Raw genomic sequence first — 25,286 nt, forward strand, 5'->3', positions numbered from 1 at the left:
CAGATGCTCAGGGTGGCCGGGGCAGCTGCTTGCTGCACTGTGTGGATGTGTGAAAGATTCTGAGGAAGGATGTCAAGAATGCACGCGCAGGAATGCCAGAGGGGACTTCAGAGAGAGACGAGGGCGGCAGAAATGACTGAGCCCGCTCAGACTTCCTACTACGGCCTGTCCAGCTGGCTGTTAGCAGGCTCGGGTTGCTTCACCCTCGGCACGGTGGCTCATGTGAAATTCCACGGCAATGCATTTCCATGACCTAAAAAATTTAATTCCCTCTTGTCAGGGCATTTCTGCTCAGCTCAGAAAGTGCAACAACAGCATGATAAGCGTGAGGAGCGTGGGAGCCTTCTCATTCAACAAAACAAATGTGGATCAACACAGACAGCCCCTCAGCAGCGCTTCTGTTTAATATTAAGTCATGACCTCCGAGATTTTGTCCAGTTGGAAGCTAGTGCCGTTTAGGTTCACCGGCTTTATTTACTCAGTGAAGTTAAACGTGCTGATTTCTAACATCCAAGGCAACAAATGTTTATGTAACCCGATAAATGTTTATTACATCCTGTGTACTCTGGCACACAGGGGTATGATAGTCTGGGTGATGAATATGAATATATGGCTTCAATTTCATGACTGAATGCCTATCATGAAAAATCTGCTTTGTCTTTAGAAAAACCTTTTTAAAAGCTTATTTTTAGTCAGAAATAATGCAACTAAATAATACTATTGCAGATCACTACATTATGTTTCATGACTAATCTACGTTCACTAGATGTACACCTCTTTTTATATTTGCGATTATTTTGCAGTCTTGCCCCTTCTTTGCTGTCGCTTGCCTCTCTGTGTGTACTTAAGCTTTTGCATTTGTGTAGCCCGTCCTCTCTCGTGGTTTTCATCATTGTGATATCAAGATGCTCACGTCCCATTTTTTGGTAAAACTTGGAAATTGCCACAATATAGATGTGCTGTGCTGTTGTAGTTGATATCTAATAGATGTCCCCTTGGTTTTGTGTAAGTGTATCACTGACACTAATGAGTTTAGCACAAATCTTGCCTAAAATTAACCTCTCAAACTTGCATGATATTCCAAGAATTCCCTGGCCAGTCAGAGCCCTGTAGGATGTGTGTGTAGTCCTGTCAGAGCTCTGCTTCAGCTGCCCCCACAACAAAAGAGCCCAGTCTGACCCAGAGGGGCTCAGCAGGCCTCCCACACCACTCTCTGCTGACATTTTCCCCTTCTCGGGACACCATGGCTGCAGGAAAGCCTGCTAACATAGCTGCTGTCCAGCTGGAACAAGCAGATGGATAGCAGCTTCACTTGTGGACAGCGCAGAAATAACAGGCTTCTAGTAACTGGGGTTTAATGAGATGGGTTGCGACTTCAAAGCTCTGTGGTTTGAACTCTCAGAATTTCAGGGGAAGAAAACAAGGTGTTGACAAGTGTGGAAAAACAGACTTTTATCCTTTGGCAAAAAAGTGTTTCTGCAAGCTTTGAGGCTAATATGCCAATTAAAAAAAAAAAAAAAAATAGGCTAAGAATGTGAAGCAGACTGTGTTAATGCTGACAACAACCAAAGAAAAGAAAAAAAAAACATATTAAAGTCAAAAGTAAAGATAAAAGTAAGACCTCCAGATTTTGGGCTACTTACCTGTCTAATGAAGAAGTCCCCATGGATCAAGGACACTAGGCCAAAGTTGGTGTATTTAAACACGTGGTCCATCAGCCACATCATTTTTCGTACCACCTGCAAGAAAGAAAAAATTCAATAATCATTTAAATAAAAAACAAAAAAAGAAATTAAATAAGCAGAGTTTACGTGAACAGCACAAACTGATGCTGCCCCTCTGAGTATTTCTGCCCTCGTGACCTGCACCCATGTGGCTTTGGCTTACTGTCCTTTCAGTGCTAAGCGGATAAAGTGGGCCGGGATGCGGTTGTTGAGGCGAATCATGTCATCATGTTTGTGCAGTGTAGCTCGGCTGCCCCGATCCAATGCCAGCTCTCGGCAAAAAAAAAATAAAAAAGGGAAAACAACAACACTGCCCTCTGCATTGATTTTTATAGTGCTAGCCAATTAACAGGAGTCCTATAAGAACGCAGGCATGACATACATTTAACTAAACACATGTTGACTGAGGTTAGTTATTACTCCTGGAGGAATAGGTGTGCATGTGCACTGACATTACACTTCCCTGTATGTTTACAGTGATCGGTGTGGAAAAATGCAAGAGAGCCAGCATCTGCACACTCCCATCACTATTGCTCTTTCTCAAGGAGATAATAAACACATTCCCCTTGGTGCTATGAAAACTCAAAGCATGAATCTATTAACACAGTACAACAGTAGTTTGAAAACACTTAACGCTGGAATTCACTAAACATCACTAAGAATTCATAGGGAAAATTTCCTGTAGCGGTCAAAAACAATTTTTATTGTGACGTTAGCAGCGGACTAGACAGGTAAAATTGGGGGTGTTCCTGATGACTAATTTACAAGTCAAGCAACATCCACTCATTTTCAGCATCCTCTGTTCTGATCGGTGACCAGCTGGTTAGCCTCAAGCATGTCCACTGGTCTGTTTGGCAACACACAAACAAGTAAATAGTTGCAGGGTTAGGAGAGTTCACATCTTGGTGCCATAATTTATGCCATTCTGGCAGCAGTTGTTGACTGCGCACCTCACAGCCACATACCAAATCATGTTATCATGGAAGCTCCTCACAGCGAGTTAAAACACAAAGTTCCAAAATTAAATCGCAGGGGGATTCACAACAAAAATGACTGAACTATCAGATTAGATTTATTGTTATAATCACTTTCACCCAACTTAACAAACACATTTTAAAGATGCTAACAGAGGAAAAGTGCCTAAAAATAAAACTAACCATCCACCTTGCCACAAGCCAGCAGCCTCAACATAAGCAAAGAAGTGAAAACATTGAGGGAGGGGAGAAAAAAAAGGGAAGATATCCTGTTACCTGGCGGAATCGAAATGTTGCAACTACCGGTAACTGGCATTTGTTTTTCCTCATATAAATCTATTAAACCAACTTTGGCTTGCTACGGTAAAACATGTCAGGTAAAGGTGAGCGTGGAGTAACTTACTTACTATTATTATTTCACGAAGTCACAAAGAAAGCCTTAAGCAGGCAGCATGAGTGTATGGTATGAGCTTCCTGCAGCATTCATTTTAACAATATTTTTTTAAAAATCCAACTTTAGCTGTTTTATGTGTTCATATAATGTCATTTTGATCACTTCACAGCTGGAGTTCTCTAATGCAGTAATCAAAAGGGCTGTTCAAAGTGGCCGACTCCTGTATTTGTGTTCGAATCAGACTCACAGCAATCATTTCAATGAATAAATAAATTAATAAATAGAACATGTTTTTTATTTATTTGTTTATTAAAGTGGTGTCCCACTGCACACCACTGTGTGTCCTCGCTTTCCTCAGTTACTACAACAGAGGTGAAACGTTCAAAACTGGCATGATGCACAAAGTCAACAGCCACATTAATGTGAAATGCTTAAGGATGAATTGAGACAAGAATTATGTTTCCAAATTAACATAATTTTAGCCAAAAGGCTTTTCAGGGTGATGTTTGTTCTCACAGGAACAGCCCGCAGGTCCAAACGTCCGCACTGCTTTTTGTGTAAAGATGTTGACAGTGCATCCTTAACAGTGTTGCACACTTTCCCCCAAGGGGAGGTGACAAGAAAGCAACACATCCCTGTCCTTTCTTACCGTTCCCTTGTCTTGCAGGCACATCATGAGTGTGCACACATCTCCTGTTGATTGGTGGTTGACGATGACCATGGCTTCTTCCTCGGAGATCGGCCGCACATCATCACCCCATTCTGTTACTGTGAGACCAAACAAAAAGACACATGCACTTTAATGAAAAACACGCTGTGCAAGTACTACTCTTCAAACCTTTGGAGCTTTAATGGAAACAAAGTTTGTATTTACATTAGTTTTCACTAAACCTCCTGTCTTTCTGCAGTGTAACATCTTAAAGTGATGTTACACTGCAAGATGCATTATTATGCCATGGTAGAGTTGGGCGATATGATAACGATATGTATTGCGAAATAACTTTTCCTCGATAGAAAAGTTAAACTATTGCGATAGGCCTCATCTCTCTTGTCCTCTTAACAAAAACAGCCAATCCAAATTAAGTAGCGCAGAGCCGAACCAATCACAGCCGCAGCGTCACGTCACGTGACTTGTTACGTGCCGCACATGTGTATTTGTTTGGGAAGCAGCCAGCGGTAATGGAGGAAATGAGTGTGCCGACTAGAGAAAAATTTACCGAGCGTGACCGAAGGTTACCGAAGAGAAAACAGATGATGGTTCCAACGCCGGAGAGATTGTCGAACAGAAGAGCCATAGAAGTTCCGTAGTGTGAAGGTATTTCGACTATTTCAAGTCTGACAAAAAACAGAGTAGCGCGCACTTTAAATTGTGCCGAAAGAAAGTCTGGAAATACAATAAAGCGGTGCAGCTCAATCTCTGACTGGAAGCGCTAATTCGTCATTCGGCTTTTGTCAGACTAAAGTAACTGTTAAAACTGTTTGAAAAGCTCAGCTATACAACAAGGAGAGCTTGAGAATTTCCTTTTAGTTCTCAGTTTATTTGATATTGACAAAAGTTAGTCAATTTTTCTGTTCTTCTGTAAAACAAACTAAGATTTATTTTTAGAATTAATATTTTGTTTCTAAGTGGAATTGACAATTTAGTCTGTTTCGTTTGTTCTATTTTGAAACTTTAACGCTTTAGCGGCTGCTTTTGTGTAGTTTGCAATATTTGCCTTTATTTATCTGAAAAAGTCTCATGTTCCTTAAGTACATCTACCCTGTTGAACTTATTATGGGAAATAAATATTTAAATCAAAACAAGCTGCTGATTATTTCACATTTTACTTGTGAGCAACGGCACATTTAAATCTTACAAATATAGTTATTTGGCTTATATCGTGATATATATCGTTATCGCCTGAAATGAAAAAACATATCGTGATATGAAAAAAAAAATCTTATATCGCCCAGCTCTATGCCATGGCTTATCTGCCTCGCAAAAGGTTCTCTTTTATTTCAAGTTATTCGGACCTCCTCAGACTTTCTTACTTCTCTTCTCTCCATCAGTGGCTGTTACTTATTTGTTGTACCAAATGTTTTGTGCAAGTTATTTTTCAACACTGTGATGAACAGCTGAAAGAAGCAAAACCCGGGAAATTAAGATCAATTAAGATTAATTTGTCATTTCTGTAGGACAAACGGGGGAATAAAACAAAAAAACAAACAAAATATTGAAATTGATGAAGGCCCAGTTTTTTTTTCTGCAATTCTGAAAGGAGTCTCCAACTTGTTGCAGGCAAGTAGCTGTCTTCCACTCAAACTGTGGCAACTCAGGTAATCTGCTAGCAACCAAAGCAATTGCAAGCAGAATTTCCATGGAGCACGGTATAGTTAAGCAACTATTAATACCAGTCATGAAATGCATATTTTTCTTTAACGACCAATTGTTGTCAACTGGACACCAACTAGTCTCCAGGCCTGTGTGACTAGAGCCTAACACACATCCTGCACACCCATTCATACTGTCATCACTCCCCTGAAGTATCACATAGAAACCTCAATAAGTAATTATATATGCCAAAGTTGTAAGCTCAGCCTTTTTTTTTTTTTTTAAACCATTTTTTAAAAAAAATCAAAAAAGCCAAACAATCATAAACCGTATCTTCCGAAAGTTTTTCCATTCAGGCACTCCAATTTGGAACGACCAAGCGGAAAAATGAATGTTTTCAATCCATCTGAAATTCCTGGTCTGCTTCCAGACACATCAGCGCTCACTGTAAACTGTTAAGGATTTAAAGGTATTAAGCTGAGAAATAAATACACACAGGAATCAAAAACAGTTTGTTTAAGCCAGGTGTTTTATTTTACCAACACAGCAACAACAGAGGGAGTGCCAAGGTGTCTCTATTAGTGAAATCCACTTTGTCTCTGTCCGTAGTTCTACCTCTGGTTGAAAAACAGAGACTGTATCCCTTGTTTCTTGTTCCTCTTGCCATAACTATTCCTCCACTGTGATAAACTATCAGCTATCAGCCTGATTTGCATACTCTCCCTACCTGGATCAGCAGGTTTATTCACACGTATCTACCTCCTAAATGGGCTCTATAAACATTTACACTGTTCTGTTAATGTGCCCAATGGGTCTAAGACCATGGCAGAGGTGCCTTAGATGATTACATCATATACAGTGGATTTTTATGAGTTTCGCTGTGCCGGATTAGTCATCACCGAACATGCATATTCATCTGAGCTGAAGGTAAACAATAAACTGTTGGTCTGTGGTTTGGAAATGAGGAAAGAGAAGTGAGTTTCAGGAAATGGTAGCACAGTCACTTTCTCTATGGACCTGGCAGAGCAAAGAAGAGGAACAGCCCCATTACAAATAAAAGGATGACTTTCAAATGCCGCTTTAATGATGAAAATGTTATTTTATGCAGTGTATGAAATCAGACTATGCATTTATTTCCCCAAAAAGGTCTAAATTATGATACAGACACAAACATTTAGTATAAAAATGTTATTTTGGGGGGGTGGTGAACTTTATTTTTAGTAATAAAAACAACAACAACAACAACAACACAGCAAAATCTAAAATAATCATCAGGATATGTGTCAGACAGACAACATTGTTGTTGGTATGGGAACGCCCCGACAGAAATAACATTTTCATTTGGATAAGCAGAACGTTAGGTCTACATCCTGTTACAGAGCTGAGCCTTATTTTCATGTCCATAAATAATTCTTCCCTCCTCAGTGAAACCACGTAAGGAATCCATGTACGTCTGAAGGGAACCGGGCCTTTGTTCACCGTCAAACTGATATAAATAAGACTAAGCAAAATATAGCTGCAAGCTGCAGTTCTGTGGAACAAGTACGGAAACATCAAGCAGGGCACACAGGTGCACCCAGGTCTCATCTACCCACAGAACCAGTCTCATCATGATCCCACAAAATGTTATGCAGATATGACTCATTATCTCAGTTTACAACTTTAATGCCAGATGCCACAGCCAGTGACATTTAGACATTGTGACAAAGTACATTTACAAAGAAATCTGATTCAATTAAAATAAATAATGTGAAATAGTTATGGAAACACTGGATAAATGATCACCCACTTATTGTTCAATTATGCCAATCGAAACAATTTCGTGTTCATAGCAGTAGGGCTGGGCCCTATCATACAGTTCACGATTATACCGGTATAATGTTGGGCAACAATAAGAAAATGAAATATCGCAATAGAATATGGGTAAAACGCGCACCGCTTGATGGATTGTCGGAGCATTACAGCTATCGTAGGCAGCAGCCTCACGGAGTGATACGTACTGTGCTTCAACATAATATTACCGTATTTTGTGTGTGTGTGTGTGTGTGTGTGTGTGTGTGTGTGTGTGTGTGTGTGTGTGTGTGTGTGTGTGTGTAACCTCTTTTTAAGTTTTGTGGATATTATACATGGTTATGCTGAGGGTATGTCGGCCAATTTCCACTGGAAATGCCTTTTGGTTAAACTGTCAGCAAGGAATTTGCATTTGCACTGTTAAATTTTTATATAGCGTTAATGCACATAATAAAACAGCTGCTTGTTTAAGTGAAAATACATTGATGGGTTGTTGTTGTTTTTTGCACTAATAAAGTTGTGGAGTTGTAAAGTATTTTGTCTAGTGTCAATTATATCGTCAGTTATATCGTTATCGCAAATTTTCAAATGTATATCGTGATAAATATTTTTTGGTCATATCGCTCTACATAGCAGTAAGCACCACAACCTTCACAGGCGATGTAGCCACCATGTGCAACAGCACACCACAAAGAAAAGGGAAATTAAAACTTCTGTGGTTTTACTTGCATTAAAGTTTTAAAATAAAAATCCAATGCCATACCCGTTTTGTTTTTTTGTTTTTTAAAATCAAATATATATAATTTCTTTGTTTTCAACCATCATATTGAAACATGTAATACCGTGTTGCTCACTGAAGGCTGCAATAATGCACCTAGAATGCATTTTCCAACCACAAAAATTAAAATCAAATGCAAAACTAACTACCATGTGTGAATGATGACGTGTCTGAGATGGTGAGACGAGATGCTGCTGTTCAAACAGAAGAAACATGCAAAAACTCAGGCTGCTCCTTTATTTCCCTAAGGCGTCAACACAACAGATGGACCTTTTTTTTTTTTTTTGTTTGATTGCACATGCGTTAGGCCAATGTTAGCCACTGTAGTGTGGGGCTCGTGCCAAAAATAAAGTTGAGTGTAAACTGTGGCAGGTAAAGCTAACACAAGTCAAACAACTTTGCACAGTCTACTGAGAACAGATCGAAGAGTGAAATGAAGGTGGAGCACGAGGTGGTGTGAGCAGTAATGCGAGCGCTGTACCAGTCTATCATCGTAAAGCAGAGCCGTGCCAAAATGTAAATTTACTAGTTAACCTCCATTCCAACTATGGTTCTAAGACTGACTAAAAGACCGATGACTAAGGGACCGAGGTCAAAAATACAAGCAGCAGAAATTGGGTTTCTCTGTAGCATGGCTAGGATTCACCATAGAGATAAGGTGAGAAGCTTGGAATTGAGCCGCTGCTGCTCTGTGTCGAAAGGAGCTAGTTGAGGTAGTAGGGTCACCTGGGAGGTTTTCCATGTACACCCAAATAGGAGAAAACCCCAGATTAGATCCACAACTAGCTGGAGAGCTTACAACCAACCAAACCTAGTCTAAAATGAGCAACTCCACTCTGGAAACTAACTGAAACCAAACTCAATTCAATAAAGAAAATATAACTAAATAAAACAAAAATCATGAAGCCTTACAGATTATAATTATAAACCACCATGATTGTTAAATAGGCCTTTACTATGAGCTTAATGATAGACTCGCTACTGTTTCCAAGTAATACAATGTTTCTACCTGTCAAGTGTGATCTGTCTAACAATGTCCAGTGCTCGTCAGCGGCTATAGCAGTGGATCTCTTTCTGATTTACGTTGTCAGGCCTCTATACAGAGCATCAGGGCTATTTCACTACATTCACCTCTGATTGTTGTCAGAATACACAGGGAGCTGCAACAATGAAGGAAACATGGTTCATGTAAGATAAGGGCTGGCAACAGTAGCACTGCAGGAGAACACATGAAGCTTCCTCTCCACATTAAACACACTCCAGCAAGCTTTGCACATAAACGGAGCATCAAGGAGGGGAAAAAATCCAGCTGGACTGCAGTAGTCTACTTGTGAGCCTTGTAGTTTGAGGAGGGTCTGACAATTTACAGGTCTGTGTATTGCAAATGTTGCGTCAGTTAGGCTCTAGGGTACAGAGTGACTGAGCTCTTCCTGTCTGTGGAGAAGCAAATTTCAGGATATAAAGATAGAGGATTTTTCCACACCAGTGCCTCAGATAATATCAGGAGAATGGGGTCAGGAATAATGTCCTTCCTCATATGTAGCACACAGGCAAGTCAATGATTTTCACACATGCGTTAAAAGCTCTAGTTTACTGCGCGCTGCCAGATACAGATGGATGCAAGACGTCTGGTTGAAGTTCAGCAGGAATAATGAAGACGAAGACGACGAAGAAGCTCAAATGACAATTTCTATACACATGGTAGCTTAGAGAGAAGACAGAAAGTGCAAAAGTGTTTGTGTTCATTTGGTTAAAACGGGAAGCTCACATTTCTTGTTCCCACTACTGTGTGAGTTTACACACACAAGGGCTACAGGTTTAATAAAAAGAGGTGTACAAAGAGGGAATTACGAAATCAATCTAATTTTTTTTTGTCATGACTAGTGACAAAAATGGAAAATCTCCATCTTTAAGATGAACTAAACCATTTTTTTCCAAATGAAATTGTTTAACAGAACTGGTCAAGAAATTTGACGGAGCAGAAACAAACGGGAGGTTAAAGGAGTCAAACGGAAAAATGACTAAACTGATAAACTGCCTGAGGAGCAAAACTGCTTCTAGACTGGAGTGGGCAACGTAATATTGTGCTGCAATTTTTCCCACTGAAATTTATGTGGCAAGCTTCTCCTTCTGCTGCTTCTTCTTTGCCCGAGACAACTCACTCTGCTTTTTAATGTAAAACAGCCTGAAATATTAGGGCTTCAACGAAGAGAAAAGCAAAACCTTTAGTTTTACTTTGCCTCTGGGTCTTGGGAACGAGTTCAGTGTTTCCAAACACAAGGTGGCGAGCAGTTGCTAAAAGCCAGGAGCTGCATCTTCAAGGAAGTCTTCAAGACACACTAATTAAAATAAACTCAAATAGAACTGAAAGCCTTCTTAATTGCCAATTTATCCCAACTCTATGATTCAAGACTAATTTTACCCAAGCAAATAAAAGTCCCTGAAATAAAAGTTTTAAATCTGTTCATTGTGTCACTTAAATAACAGGTGGAACCCAAAACAAGACTTGTGTGAAAAAACTGAACACCAGTCTTTGTTTGTCCATCGGTGTTCATTGTATTCAAACTTTGCAGGTAAAGCACATTGTTTGAAGTTCATCAGATGAGTAGTTCTCCTTTTTTTCTTCTCAGTTACCAGTGTTTCCTCTACAGTGACTGCTGCCTGCTCTGCTCTGTGTGTAGGAGGATGTTTATTTTTGGCCATCTTTATAAGGACATTTGATGCATTCCAAAGCCTCTTAGCAAAAGTTTAAGATAACAAATGAGTGCTAAACTCTTAAAGGTTTGTTTCAATTTCAGCATTTGTGAGTACGCTGGTCTGAGTATTGTAAATGCCATACAGTGATCAGCACATGGATCTGTGTGGACTACACTACACACGCACCCTTCAAGGAGACTCTGGAGAGACGAATCTCGTTTCTCCGTCTGGCAATCTGAGGGACAAGTCTGGGTTTGGCGGTTACCAGGAGAACGGTACTTGTCTGACTGCATTCTGCCAAGTGAGAAGTTTGGGGGGTGGGGGGGATTATAGCGTGGAGTTATGTTTTTTAGGAGTTGGGCTTGCTCCCTTAGTACCAGTGAAATAATGCTTAAGCACATCAAGACATGTTGGACAATTTCAAGCTCCCAAATTTGTTGAAAAAGTTTGGGGATGGTCCAGCATGACCAGTGCATAAAGCAATGTCTATAAAGACATGGATGAGCGAGCTTGGAGTGGAACCTCTGTATGAATGGTCAAAATGAGTTGAAGCAGTTTTAGCTGCAAAGGGTGGGCCCACATCACATTGAACCCTATGATTAAGAATGGGATTTCAACTCAAGCACATTTGTGTTTCAAGATATACCAGCAAATACTTTTGTCATTATGGTGACATGGTGGTAACCAGATGCACAGAGCCTGAAATCAGCCATCAGCAACAACAACAATCTGACAAAACATTTTACATGCAGATGAGGCTAAACCAAGTCTTACCCCTTGAACATGCCTTTGTAATGCTATCAATAAATGAGAGCAGGCCAAAAAGTTCTAACAAAGATTTCATTTGATTTATTGTTTCTGGTTTCGTGTGACAGATTATATCATTCACACCTTATCTGCATGAACAGTTCTTGATTCTGCACTAAAACACATGCACGCAGCAAATACGTCCTTCCAGCGGTCCTCTTTTTCCAAACAATAACTTAATAATTGTCTGCATGCAATGTATTTAGGTTACATCTATAAATGACAGCTGTATAAACATGGGTTACAGGCAGGGCTCTAGGTCCTCTACAAGAGTAAGATCTGTGTTTCTGAAAAATTTTGCTTTTGAATTTTAACTTGTTCCACCTGCTGCTAATTGTTTAGCATGTTCACAAAGTTATTTAGTCATAGTGCCAATCCACAAGTAATTCCGCACTTCATTAGAGCTATTAAAGAACTCACTCTGTAGCTGGAAGCATGAAAGACAACTGATGACACTTAATGGAGGAAGCTCCTTCCATGGTAGACATTTGACATATTAAAGCTTCAGTAAATGAAGAAAACACAAAGAACTAACAGCAGCAATACACCAGCTGCTGAATTACTTTTCTCTAACACACGTTACAGGCTGGTTTCCAAGGTTGTATTTGAAGTACCTGCATCTCAAATCCTCATAAAAAGATCTCACTGAGGGTTTGAAAAAGTAGAATAAAGAATAGAATAAAGAACTGAATTTATTATTTGCATGTTTAATTAGGCCTTTGTTTAACCTCCAAAGATAAGACACCTGATCCACACGCACACAGACATCAGCCACATACTTTGTGAAAAATGACATATCTGTGATACAGTGACATGGGTATATGGGGTGTAAGTACCCTAAAGGCAATGCCATTTCATAAGGAGCATGCCTTCATGCTAGCTGAAGTCCCTATTTTTGCGGGCGAATAAGTGATATCACAAAGATGGGTCATCTGTCAGATAGAATACATTAGGGAAATTGTCTTTGAGAGATGACACAGTTTGCGCAGCAGGATGACAGCCAGGCTGCAGGCACAATGTCTAATCCGGTATCTATGGTCAGCTAAACGGTGTACCGCTGACCTTGCCTGTCCATCCCTATACTTGCTTCTCTCTGTCGAGGACAGATAATTGGCAAAGTATCATGACATCTACTACACAAAAGTGGCTTTCCACCAGAGTGTATAGCTGCATGATTCGGGGAGTGGGGGGGGAGATTTGGTTACAAGTATGTGGCACAGTTACAGATTATATCTAGACACTTATTGCTTAAAAACCCTGTCTTTCTAGAGTGGATTTTGTGAAATTAAAAACAGAATTCAACTAAAAGTCAAGAAAATCAGGTGGAGCTGATAGGAAGGGACTTTGACCGTGAAGCCTGTCTCCCAAGGGCATCTGTCACTCCCCACTGGCCTCCTCTGCCATCACTGGAGGGATGAGAGACAACAGGCCCAGGCAGGCAGGAGCATACTCCTGTGCCTGGGGAAACCTGCATGGAAACCACGTAGAGGGAAATTGAGGAATGAATAACACAAGTTTCGTCTGGTTCGTTTGTGAATAAAACACACTAGAAAAATGCCAAAGACTGGGCAACAGAGATCATTTAACTTCATTTTTTAACTACAAAAGCACTACTTTAGTGACTCTGATTGCCTACATGTGATGCATTTAGGGGAAATCTGTAAATAAACATGGGTTACGCTCTCTCTGAATGGACACGGCTCTAGTTCCTCTAAAAGAGGAATAAGATCTGCTTTCATGAGTTCAGGAAAAAAAGACATTTGAACAACCTGTCAGTATTGACAGTTTCTGCATGACTCAGTTATTACCTTGTCGTTTTAATTTAATTTTTTTTAAAATGTACATGAGTAACGGTACCTGCTGCTAACTGTGACCATAACATGCTCACAAAAGGATTTAGTCATTCAGTGTGCAATTTATTCAGCACTTCATTAGCAGATATTAAAGTACTCACTCTGTAGCTGCGAACACGAACAACTGACAACACTTAACAGAGAAAGCTCGCTCCATGTTACTGTTTATTAGTAACATCAAATAAGATAAGATAAGATAAGATAAGATAGAACTTTATTAATCCCTCGGGTGGGTTCCTCTGGGAAATTCGATTTCCAAAAAAAGCACAGCACCGACAGAAGTTAGAGTTATACACACACACACATATATATAAATACAGAGACAATATAAATAAAATATACGAAGGGGATAAATAGAATAAATAGGAATAAAAATAAAAATAAAAATGCAACCAAGGTAAACACACAACTTTCTGGTAAATACAGAAAATATACATAAAAAAAGTCTCAGAGAGCAGCTCATGGTCACACAGTGGGCTGCGGAAGATAGTAAAGTTGGGCCAAAGAAGTGATTTACAACAGACAAATGTATGATAAAGATTTCTGATGTAAAGTTTAGTCAGAGTTGCCATCATACGTTTACAATTAAAAACAGAACCAGGGAAACAAAGCCACAGGATTTATCAACTGTCATTCTTACTCAACCGTTTGATCCTGAACAGTTTTCATTTTCGTGTTGATAGTGGGAAGGAACTGTCACGCAATTCAAGCACAGCTTTCCAATTTAAATCAACCCACAAAACGCAAATCAGCAGAATATCAAAATGAACAGCCGAAAACACAAAGAAAGCTCACGAGGCCAGCGTGATGGTCAGATTTGTGAATAAAGGTTTGTGTGGGCCGCTGAGAAGTTTCATATTTCAAACTGAGGTGCGGCAGTTTGGATTCTGGGAACAGGTGCTCCGTAACATGCCATGGGTATTGCTGCTGAAATAGTAAAGTTTGGAAACCTCACAATCCAAGCAACAGACTTTTTCTTATTTTTCAAATCTCAAATCACCGATCACCATGTACCCCAACCAGAAGCCTTGGATGAACCGTGATGTTCGTCTCCTCCTGAAGGTCCGCAACACTGCCTTTAGGTCAGGAGATGCACACGCCTACAGTACAGCCAGGGCTAATCTAAAGAAGGGCATCAAAAAAGCCAAACACCATTACAAAAAGAAGGTAGAAGAACACTTCTCCAACTCCAACCCCCGACGCATGTGGCAAGGACTCCAGACCATTACAGACTACAGGACCACCAAACCCTCCCCCGCATCCTCTGATGTCTCCTTCCTCAACGAGCTCAACAACTTTTATGCTCGTTTTGAGCGAGGGAACCCCACAACCACAACAGACATGACGCCAGACCACCAACCTCTGACTCTCTCCCTCACCGATGTAGGAGCGGTGCTGAGCAGGATCAATGTCCACAAGGCTGCAGGTCCTGATGGCATCCCCGGGCGTGTTCTCAGAGCGTGTTCTGGGGAGCTTGCAGGAGTGCTCACAGACATATTCAATCTGTCCTTGGCCCACGCTGTGGTACCGGCCTGCTTCAAATCCACCTCCATCGTCCCGATACCCAAAAACTCCAACCCATCTAGCCTCAATGACTACCGCCCAGTAGCACTCACCCCCATCATCACTAAGTGCTTAGAGCAGCTGGTCCTAGCACATTTCAAATCCTGTCTCCCCCCCCTGGCCTCATCAGTGACAACGATGAGGCCGCCTACAGGGAGGAGGTGGATCGTCTGGCTGAGTGGTGCGACAGAAACAACCTGCTGCTTAACACCGAGAAGACCAAGGAGCTCATCGTGGACTACAGGAGGAATGCTGACCCACATCCACCCGTCCACATTAAGGGGACGGCTGTGGAGCGTGTGAGCAGCTTCAAGTTCCTGGGAGTCCACATCTCCGAGGATCTCACCTGGACGACCAACTGCTCCAAGCTGGTCAAGAAGGCTCACCAGCGCCTCTTCTTCTTGAGGACTGAGGAAGAACCACCTGTCCTCAGACATCCTGGTGAACTTCTATCGCTGCACCATCGAGAGCATCCTGACCAACTGTATAACAGTCTGGTACGGGAACTACTCTGCCTCGGACCGGAAGGCATTGCAGAGGGTCGTGAAAACTGCCCAGCGCATCGCCGGAGCACCACTTCCTGCCATAAAGGACATCTACAGGAAGCAGTGTCTGAAAAGGGCTGGGAAAATCATCAAAGACCCCAGTCACCCATCACATAGATTCTTCACCCTCCTGCCCTCTGGGAGGCGCTACAGGAGCCTCCGGACTAAGGCCACCAGGTACCGGAACAGCTTCTTCCCCACAGCTGTCAGACTCCTGAACTCTGCCTCCTGACATCTGACCCACGTTAAACTCGTGGACTGGACTGGATGCGAACACGCGCGAGCGCGCACGCACACGCACGCAATAACATGGACTGAACCATCACTCACAACCACTAGCACTTTATATAGCCTCTGTAGAAATTATCCACATATCTCACTTATCTTAACTGCACAACTGTATAGTTCTGTGTAAATAATCATTCTGTACATACGATCATTTTTAAATCCTACAACTGTTTATAACTTGCATAGTTCCCATTTCTGTATAGCTGTATATCTCAGATTTCTGTATAGTTTTTTATTCCATATTTATATCCTGTTCATAGCTTGTACTCACTACACTCACACTTCATAACATACTTCATACCGTGTACATTATACCATACCATAATAGACCCATTTCTGTAATATACTTACATATCTATATTATTGCTAATATATATTCTAATATCTATATCACGGCTAAAGCACTTCTGGATGGATGCAAACTGCATTTCGTTGTCCTGTACCTGTGCATGTGCAATGACAATAAAGTTGAATTCTATTCTATTCTCAAATGATTATCTGCCTTCAAAACCCTCGAACAGGTCAGGATACATTCATGACTAAATATAGTTTGGGCTAGGGCTGTTCGATATAACGATGTATATCAGATGACGATGTAAAAACGTCTATCGTTTCATTTTACGCTATCGTTTGTTTCGTGGTGTCGCAAAATAAACTGTTTACGGCAATATTTTTTCATCCTTTTGATGGTCACTGCAGTGGCTATATTAATTTCTTAAAGTTCTTTCTCTTATATTTTATATAACCACACTACTGACAGACAAGCACCTGTTTTTATGCGTTGTGGTTAGCAACAGCGACGGTAACACCCTCGCGTGTCTGCTTGTTTATGTTCCACATAAACTTTTCACAATAAAGCTCAAGATCCTGTTGAGACTTTTCAAAATAAACTGAATCACGTGAAAGAGCAGATTATTTACGGATGAGAAGTAAAAAAGAGCCACCAGGTGCTAAAAAATAAACCTTAGACTCAAACGTTAGAACAGGCTTTTCCCCGCAGCACGCCGTGTAATAAATACTCAAAGAAAACGCGGCCGTTACAACTTATGTCTAAAAATGTATAGTTTCATGCATCGGTTAAAACACTCAACTCCAGCTACATGACGCGCAGCTGGAAACACTTCCTGCAAGTCGAGCTGCCCGAGATTCACAGAATTTACAGAAAATGTTACATTTTTGTGATTTATATCGTTATCGGGACGATAGATGTCTTATATCGGGATATGAGACTTTGGTCATATCGCACAGCCCTAGTTTGGGCTGGGGACTCTACCCCACATCGATTTTTTTTATCCTTTCTTTTTGCGTCAAGTCCAGCAGCAATGATAGCAACCTGAAGGTTGAAGGACAAAATTTCATGAAAATATCAATTACTGGTTACCATAACTCTGTTCTCATAATACAGGAGCAGGTCATGTCCAGTGAGTGTGAAGAACAGACAGCCCTACACAGTAAAAGACCAGGTTAAATCCAGTTATCAAGGTCTCCATATCAATACAATGATTGTGGAGTATCATGAATTGCTTTTAAATTCTTACTCTCAATAAAAGCTAAAAGCCAGTTTGACCTCATTTTGCTCTAAAAGTTTGTTGTGTTACAACATATCGACATTAAAACATGGATTTATCGCATAATGCACAGTGTTCATCCAAATCAATACCCCACAGTCTCTCTCTGCACACCGGGGATTTAAACGTCAGCCTCCACTTATGCAAACATGTTTCAGGGCTTCAGAACAAAAGAGATGTTAATTTCCATTCATGCTATCGCCCTCTCCACTGATCCCGAGCCGCAGGGCCATTATTCCACTCTGGTTCACTCCTTCACTCATGATACAAGACATGACTCCAAGTCCATTTAAACCTACAGTATGTTTTCATGCACTACACACATTAAACATTTACCAAAGTGGTGCCAATACACCGACAGTACTGTTTCTCTAGGTAAAAGCTTTTAACAGTGCATGCTGTTGTTTTTATAGTGAATATTCTATCGGTGCTTTCATCTAGATGCATTTCTTTGATTACCGAGGACAAAGACCTTGTTAGCCAGTAGGATAAATGACTCAAAATACCAGCAATGCTGAGGTCAAACAGAACAGAATGCTGACAAAGACTGACGTAAACGGAGGTTGATGAAATCCTGAAAAGAGAGCAAAGCTGTCTCAGCCTAACAGGTGCGACACAAATAGCTCAAGACAGTCGAGGAAATGTCCGTATAAGATGATCTGTGGACACCCACACAGTCCAAAGAACAAGTCTAATCAGCCAAGTAACTGCAAACACTTCCGTGGGTGTACGGAGGCTTTGACAAATGAAAATCAGCTTCAGAATGAATTTACTCCAGCCGGCCACTGTCTACTGCTCAGACAACCTGAAACACGCTCAGTCTTATGCCATAACATGGAACACTGAAAGTTATCCCCAGTTATCCCCCCAAGATGGGGATATTAGAGAGAATATATGAACAACACTACATCCAAAATTGTTCTTTTAATTATACTTCTAATCATTTAGAAGCATCTAATCACTTGAAACTCCTATCAGCACAAAAGCATCTATTCTTGAGTAGGTATTCAGAAAAACAACGTGATAATAAGTTATCATCAGCATGTTATTGTCTCTATAAAAGAATGATTGTATTGGGCGTAGACAGCAAGAAGGAATCACCATTCCTGAAAGGCGAACCTGACTTTTCACTTTCCAATACCCAAAAGCAATCAGATTACTAACTAGCATATAGTCACATCCGAGAAGCTAGAACCTGTATTTTGTTGGCAATTTGCTTTTATTCTTGATTAACATAAATTATGGTTTTAATTTCTACTGATCAAGTAGAAGGAACAAAACTAGTACTGATCAGAATAAAAAAAAAAATAAAGATAAAACTCCAGTATACCAATGATCAAATCTATTTTTGCTCGCCATTAAGACACAGGTAGCTGCTGCAGACTTCTCCTGAATGATAGGTGATGTCACTCAGACAATACTGATACATCAGGGCTGATATAGGAAGAAAATAAGTGAACACCAGAAACAAAAACATTGTCTAGACATAGCTGGCTCTCCTGCTAGCAACTGGTACTCAAGACAGAGGAAAACTAATTAGATCAGTCCATTGTTCAGTATCAGTATCAGATATCCTATGACCTTTGCAAGGTTTGTAAACTTTGACCATGTGGTGCCAGAAAGTGGCTGTTCAGCATAAGCATATCTTTGCATACCCTGTAGGAAATAAAACAAACAAAAACAAAAAACAAAGCAGCCCTAATATGGAAGTAAAACTAAAACATCCCAAGTCTAACGGCATATCAAAATGTTTCCATTCTGCATTCAGGATTTGTAGCACCAAGTTCTGCTAACTGATTTTTGTATAACAGACCAATGTCTGACTATAGCTACAGACAAAGAGATACAACCCTAATAGAGCTGCGTTGTATCAGGAAGGCCATAAAGTCAGTGCAAAATCAAACACGTACATCCATCTGCTGTGGCGACCTCTGGACAAATGAGGTAGTAGCCGAAAGTACCTTGTTAGACGCGGGACATATACGAAAAAAAAGAAAGAAAGAAAAAAAAAAAAAAAAAAAAAAAGAGTCAAGTTATAGACTTACAGATTCTGATTTCAATGACTGAAACTGAGGGGGGGGGGGGGGGGGAGTCTGGGCTTTCTGAATTCATGGATGCAGATTATCTTCCATCATACTATAACCACAACTAAGTAGTTGTAAGACTGCATAAATGCTAGCAAGCAGTTTGGTGTGTGGGTGGCATAAAGTGACATAGACAGCGTGGAGTCTTGTTATGAGCCCATGAGTTGAAAGTTTTCAGTGTTGCCAACTTGGTCTTTTGAAACTGCATGTGACGAACAAGGGTTCAATGTGATTGTGAAGCTGCACGCTCGCTGGCTAACAACTTGTGATTGACAAGCCAGTAAGACCCCCAAGTAATGAAATGACTGCCTGAGCCCATAAAATCCTTAGGAAAGTATCTTTTAAGGCCAGCTAAAGCTACGTCGACAGTTTATACTGTCTGTGGTTTGCATACTTCTCCTGCTAACATACTGATGCGGCACACATGGTGTTTAAATGGTGATAAATTCTAATGAAGGTACAGCTTTTACAGATACCAATTCTGAACGATTTCTCTCAGTCCACACACTCAGCCGTGTATATAGTTGCGCTGCTTCTCTTGGAAACGTCACATTCCCGGTGAACAAAGAGTGACGAAAGCAAACAAGTGTGCAGAGTCTGAACATTCAGTCATCATCTTTGATCTCATCGCAGGTCAGACAGTCAACCCACTCACACAACATGAAATGAAAACTTAATCCCACTGGCTTTAATGCACCTGTTGTGAGCATGACAGTCTGATCAGACCTAACACAATTACAATGCTTTCAACAACAAAAACAACAACAACTTTCCACAGAGCACTAAGGTTCACACGTTTGAGGCTTTCTGAGGCATCTTCCTTGCTTAACATATGTTTCTTAATAGCGGGATAGTTCATATTTGATGCATGGAAGTCCTGGCAATCAAGATTTATCCTGTAAAAAGTGGCCTAATGAATTCTAACGGCCACTCTTTGTCGCAGCTATAACAGCACATCTGTGCTTTATTTCTGCTGACATAACGTAAACCTGCAGACAAATAAAAGGACAAAACATGCTGTAAAAAAAAAAAACCTTATTTATAGCATGCTGTAGTTGTAGACGTTAATGTTAAAGTAACAGGCTCCCTGCTATTGAGATTACAGCTTCAATACACGATTCATAGGAAGGATTCAAACACTTTGGTGTGAATACTACTCGCGAGCTTAATTACAGGTCTTGCACCGTCTTTTTCCTTTTGTCATTCTCTTTCATGAACATAAATAAACAAACAAAGTGGTGCAATTTCTTGTCCACTTCTCTTTTTGTGATACTCTCATTGAGCTGCATCAGTGTCTTTGCTTTTCGCTTCCTGTCCTCTGCACTTCAGCACTGTGTAATTTACTAATTCAAACAAGTCATTTCATCATTAGAAGTTTGAGCTACTGATATATTCTGAGCCCATTAGCCTGACACGTGCCTCTGGAGTCAGAACTGCTGTGTCTAGGCTAGTTGATGTTGCTAAGCTCTGATAGGGTAGGAGATAGCGGCACACCCTGGTTGCTAGTCCCTTTACAGGACTAACACAAAGAGACAGAACCTTTCATGCTTATAGCCGATTTATCTAACATGTATGTTTTGGGACTGTAGGAAGCCAGAGAGAATCCACACAGGTACAGGGAGAGCATGCCAACCGCCCACACCTATGCAAACGGCAGGACCAAAACACAGCAACAATTCACCTTTTCTGTTAGACTGGGATCAGTTTTGAGTTTCTTCTTTTATCGAAATATGTTAGGTGATTCACCTTACTGCCTGAGGATCCTGAGGAATAACATTATTATCAACATCACTAGAACTATGTTGATCTTATGGTGCCCAGTCCTTCATTAGTTGAAGCAGATTTACGGTTTACTTTACTAAGCACATTTGCAGGACTACCACGAGAGCTCACACAGACTGTATGCCAAGCAGCATCAGTCCACTTTTGCAGTGCTACCAGCAAGTCCTTCTGCTCTGGTCCAAATGTGAGAATACCTTACAATTAGAGCTGGGCGATATGAGATTTTTTCATATCACGATATGTTTTTTTCATTTCAGGCGATAACGATATCTATCACGATATAAGCCAAATAACTTGTAAGAATTTGTAAGATTTAAATGTGCCGTTGCTCACAAGTAAAATGTGAAATAATCAGCAGCTTGTTTTTATTTAAATATTTATTTCCCATAATAAGTTCAACAGGGTAGATGTACTTAAGGAACATGAGACTTTTTCAGATAAATAAAGGCAAATATTGCAAACTACACAAAAGGCAGCCGCTAAAGCGTTTAAGTTTCAAAATAGAACGAAACAGACTAAATTGTCAATTCCACTTAGAAACAAAATATTAATTCTAAAAATAAATCTTAGTTTGTTTTACAGAAGAACAGACAAAACTGACTAACTTTTGTCAATATCAAATAAACTGAGAACTAAAAGGAAATTCTCAAGCTCTCCTTGTTGTATAGCTGAGCTTTTCAAACAGTTTTAACAGTTACTTTAGTCTGACAAAAGCCGAATGACGAATTAGCGCTTCCAGTTAGAGACTGAGGCTACGTCCACACGTACACGGGTATTTTTGAAAACTGAGATTTTCCGTTTTTGTTTTAAAAAATAATCCCGTCCACACATAAAGGCAGAAATGAAGGAAAACGCTGCTATGAACATGCCAAAGCAGCAGGTGGCGCTAGATTCCTAACCGTGCAGAAATGTTGGCCAATCAGAAGTCTAGAAGCCTCGGTGGGAAAAAGTAAACAAAGCTGGGGCATAGAAGCAGAACCGAGTCGTATGTGTGGACGGACAGTAACTGTGTGTATATGTAAGCATTTAAACACTGCAGAGAGTACAATTAACAGTAACAGTATTGTAGAAATTCATTTCACCGAAACAATAACGTGGCGCACAGTGTGACGCATGCACCAGTTTATTGTATTTCCAGACTTGCTTTCGGCACAATTTACAGTGCACGCTACTCTGTTTTTTGTCAGACTTGAAATAGCCGAAATACCTTCACACTACGGAGCTGCTATGGCTCTTCCGTTCGACAATCTCTCCGGCATTGGAACCATCATCTGTTTTCTCTTCGGTCACGCTCGGTTGATTTTTCTAGTCGGCACACTCATTTCCTCCATTACCCGCTGGCTGCTTCCCAAACAAACACACGTGCGGCTTGGCACTTGTGCTGTACGTAACAAGTCACGCGACGTGACGCTGCGGCTGTGATTGGTTCGGCTCTGCGCTACTTAATTTGGATTGGCTGACCTTTTTTTTTTAAGAGGACAAGAGCTGCGAGGTCTATCGCGATAGCTTAATTTCTCTATCGAGTAAAAGTTATATCGCGATACATATCGTTATCGTTCTATCGCCCAGCTCTACTTACAATATAATTAATATTTTGCAATACTCATTTTGAAACCCAAGCCCTGAATATATGCAATACATCCTGTGAGAGTGTAACACAGCAGGACACGCCTTTATGAGTCTGGTGATGGAATAAAGGGTGAGCAGTGCTCACTGATGTATCGCACACTCTTGATTATGTATAAGGTGTCACATTATGGCTGTACAGGTGTACTCGCAGTGACATGAGGTGTGCGTCACTTGTGCATCGTGGCGGTTTGATTATTGCTGCTGTTATCAAGCACTTTTTCCTTAATGTAACTGTACCTGTGCCCTTTTTACATGTGAAACAGGCAAATACCTGTTAGTGCATCATAATTGCGTTTTAATGTTAGCTATTGAGTTATGCCAACCAGCTAGCAGCACTGGTGGAGCAGTTATAGTTCTTTCAATCAACAGGCTGGAACCGTCCAAATGCTTCAGTTGCTTAAGTTACAGATGAAGTATTTTAACATTCATCACCGTGCAGTGACGTTACTGTACTGAAAGCTAAGCTCAACTCCAACAGCGGTCAACATTTAGTTTCCTCAACCATGTCTATGAGAGAACATAAGAGTTGTGAAACCTCTGGTCAAAAGAAATTGCAGATCAGTGCTTTGTCTGCTACACAAATCTAGTTAATCATTTGTCACAGGTTAACCTGTTTGCAGAGGGGAGCCTTCCAGCAGTCAAATACTGCAGCATGCCTTCCATTATAATCAGTAGGGCTGCAACTAAAGATCATTTTGGTTAGCGAGTAATCTGCCAATTTTTCTTTGTTTGTCAATTACTCAACAATTACTTGAATAACTCTTATCTTAGCGTCCTGTTGGCAGTCCTTCTGTTCTACACTCCAGTACCTCATCTGCTCAAGTCTGCCCACCTGTGAATATCACCCTGTTGTCCCGTCCCACAGCAAATTAAATTCATGACACAGAAAACATGAATTTGAAAATAATACAGTGTATTTTTAACATTACTCAATAGGACTGTCAGAATAAATATTTTTATTTATTTCACTTTAAGTAATACAAATTAAAGTGCCAGTAGTATTTCAACAAAAACAATAATGTGCAAATAGGAAACTAAAAATGGCTTCTGTCCGTAAGTTTAAATAAAGCTTCAAATTAAATCAAAAAGACTATATTTTCCCATCCAAAATAATAAGCTTTCAGAGTTTCCAGATGTTTCAGTTCATGGAGTAATGATTGCAGTGGACATGCTGTGGAGTGAGTTTTGCTCTTATCCGTGAGATGATGTTCCCAGCTGCTGATAACCACACTAAAGATGTTCTCTGTCCTGACTTCAGCCATTTGAGAGGTGCATGAACCTCTTTACAGGACAAACTCATCTATTCAATTTTGCTTAATACTAGTAAAACAGAACAAAACAAACATTTACATGGTATTAGTACATGAAGTGTCGTCACATTTTTAAAGCTGATGTCATCCTTTATTGCAACCCCAATAATCAGCAGCCAACAAACCAGAAAAGGTGCAAAATTCCCACAACTGTCCATTAATTAGGAAAGAATGCAGCTCTCGGTTGAGTATCTAGTTTAGAAAAAAAAAAAACATTAAAAAATAAAGAGAGATTAAGAGTGCATTCACCTCATAGTAACATAGCTACTTTAACCCTCAGCCTTCACTTGCACCCTCAAACTGTGAGAAAATCTGGAATTATAATTTAATTTCATATAAGCTGCCCCTGTGATCACCAAAACATCCTCATGCGAGTGTTTGTTACTGATAAAATGATCCACGATATCTACAAAGCACCACTGTTCTGTTTCTCCACAGGAGGTGATGCAACATCCGTCATGTGTGATAGTTAACCAAAAGCATAGCTTTAAGACTGCAGCGTATTAATCTGTCAGAGCCCTTCCTGACATATTTGTAGACTTTCTGGACTGCAAACACAGCCTGAACAGACTCCAACTTATAATATCCATCATACGCCAAGATATTTACTTATCAGTCTTTAGGAACATCATAGATAAAAACAAGCAGCTAGGAGGACTCCTTGTTTAACAGTATGCTGTCAGTTAATTGGTATAAATAAAATCATAATCTTGTGCTTAAATGCTTCGGTCAGAATGCAACGTTTCATTCCATCCAATAAAACATTTATGTGAAATTTCATCATAAATTACTGATGAATTCTTGAGTTATGGCCAGAAAAGACATTTTGTGAGGTCATGATGGTGCAGACCATGGATACCATCTAAAATCTGGAAAAAGACCATTCATAAGATGGGATGCATGACTGGACAAAAAACAAATAATTAATTAAAATCATTCCAAAAGTACATAAATAGTTTTTGCACAGTTTCTTAAAACATGGCTTATCTGACCAATTTATTGTTAGATTAAATGCCAATTAGGATTCTGCCGATTACACAAAACTGCAAAAAGAGTATTTATTACGATGAATCTACAGCAAAGTTTACAACACATTTGTTTGCCAAAAGTCCCACATAACAGGGCAGCACAGCATCATGTTAAGTATGGTATGCAGACCAATCATGAATACAGTCACAGTCACCCACA

At 40.2% G+C, this 25,286-nt stretch overlaps 1 protein-coding gene across 1 annotated transcript in view; it reads right to left on the bottom strand.

Moving 5' to 3' along the window:
- LOC308396542 (acyl-CoA:lysophosphatidylglycerol acyltransferase 1-like) overlaps window positions 1–25,286 on the bottom strand; it is a 75,823-nt gene that overhangs the window by 44,550 nt on the left and 5,987 nt on the right. The window contains exons 3-4 of the mRNA XM_080881927.1: window positions 3,742–3,860; window positions 1,644–1,739 (exon numbers count right to left, since the gene is read on the bottom strand). Of these exons, the coding sequence (XP_080738053.1) occupies window positions 1,644–1,739; window positions 3,742–3,860 (215 nt within the window). The remainder of the gene's footprint in view (window positions 1–1,643; window positions 1,740–3,741; window positions 3,861–25,286) is intronic.

Source organism: Rhamphochromis sp. 'chilingali' (genome assembly GCF_963969265.1).
Source record: "Rhamphochromis sp. 'chilingali' genome assembly, chromosome: 5".
NCBI lineage: Eukaryota > Metazoa > Chordata > Actinopteri > Cichliformes > Cichlidae > Rhamphochromis > Rhamphochromis sp. 'chilingali'.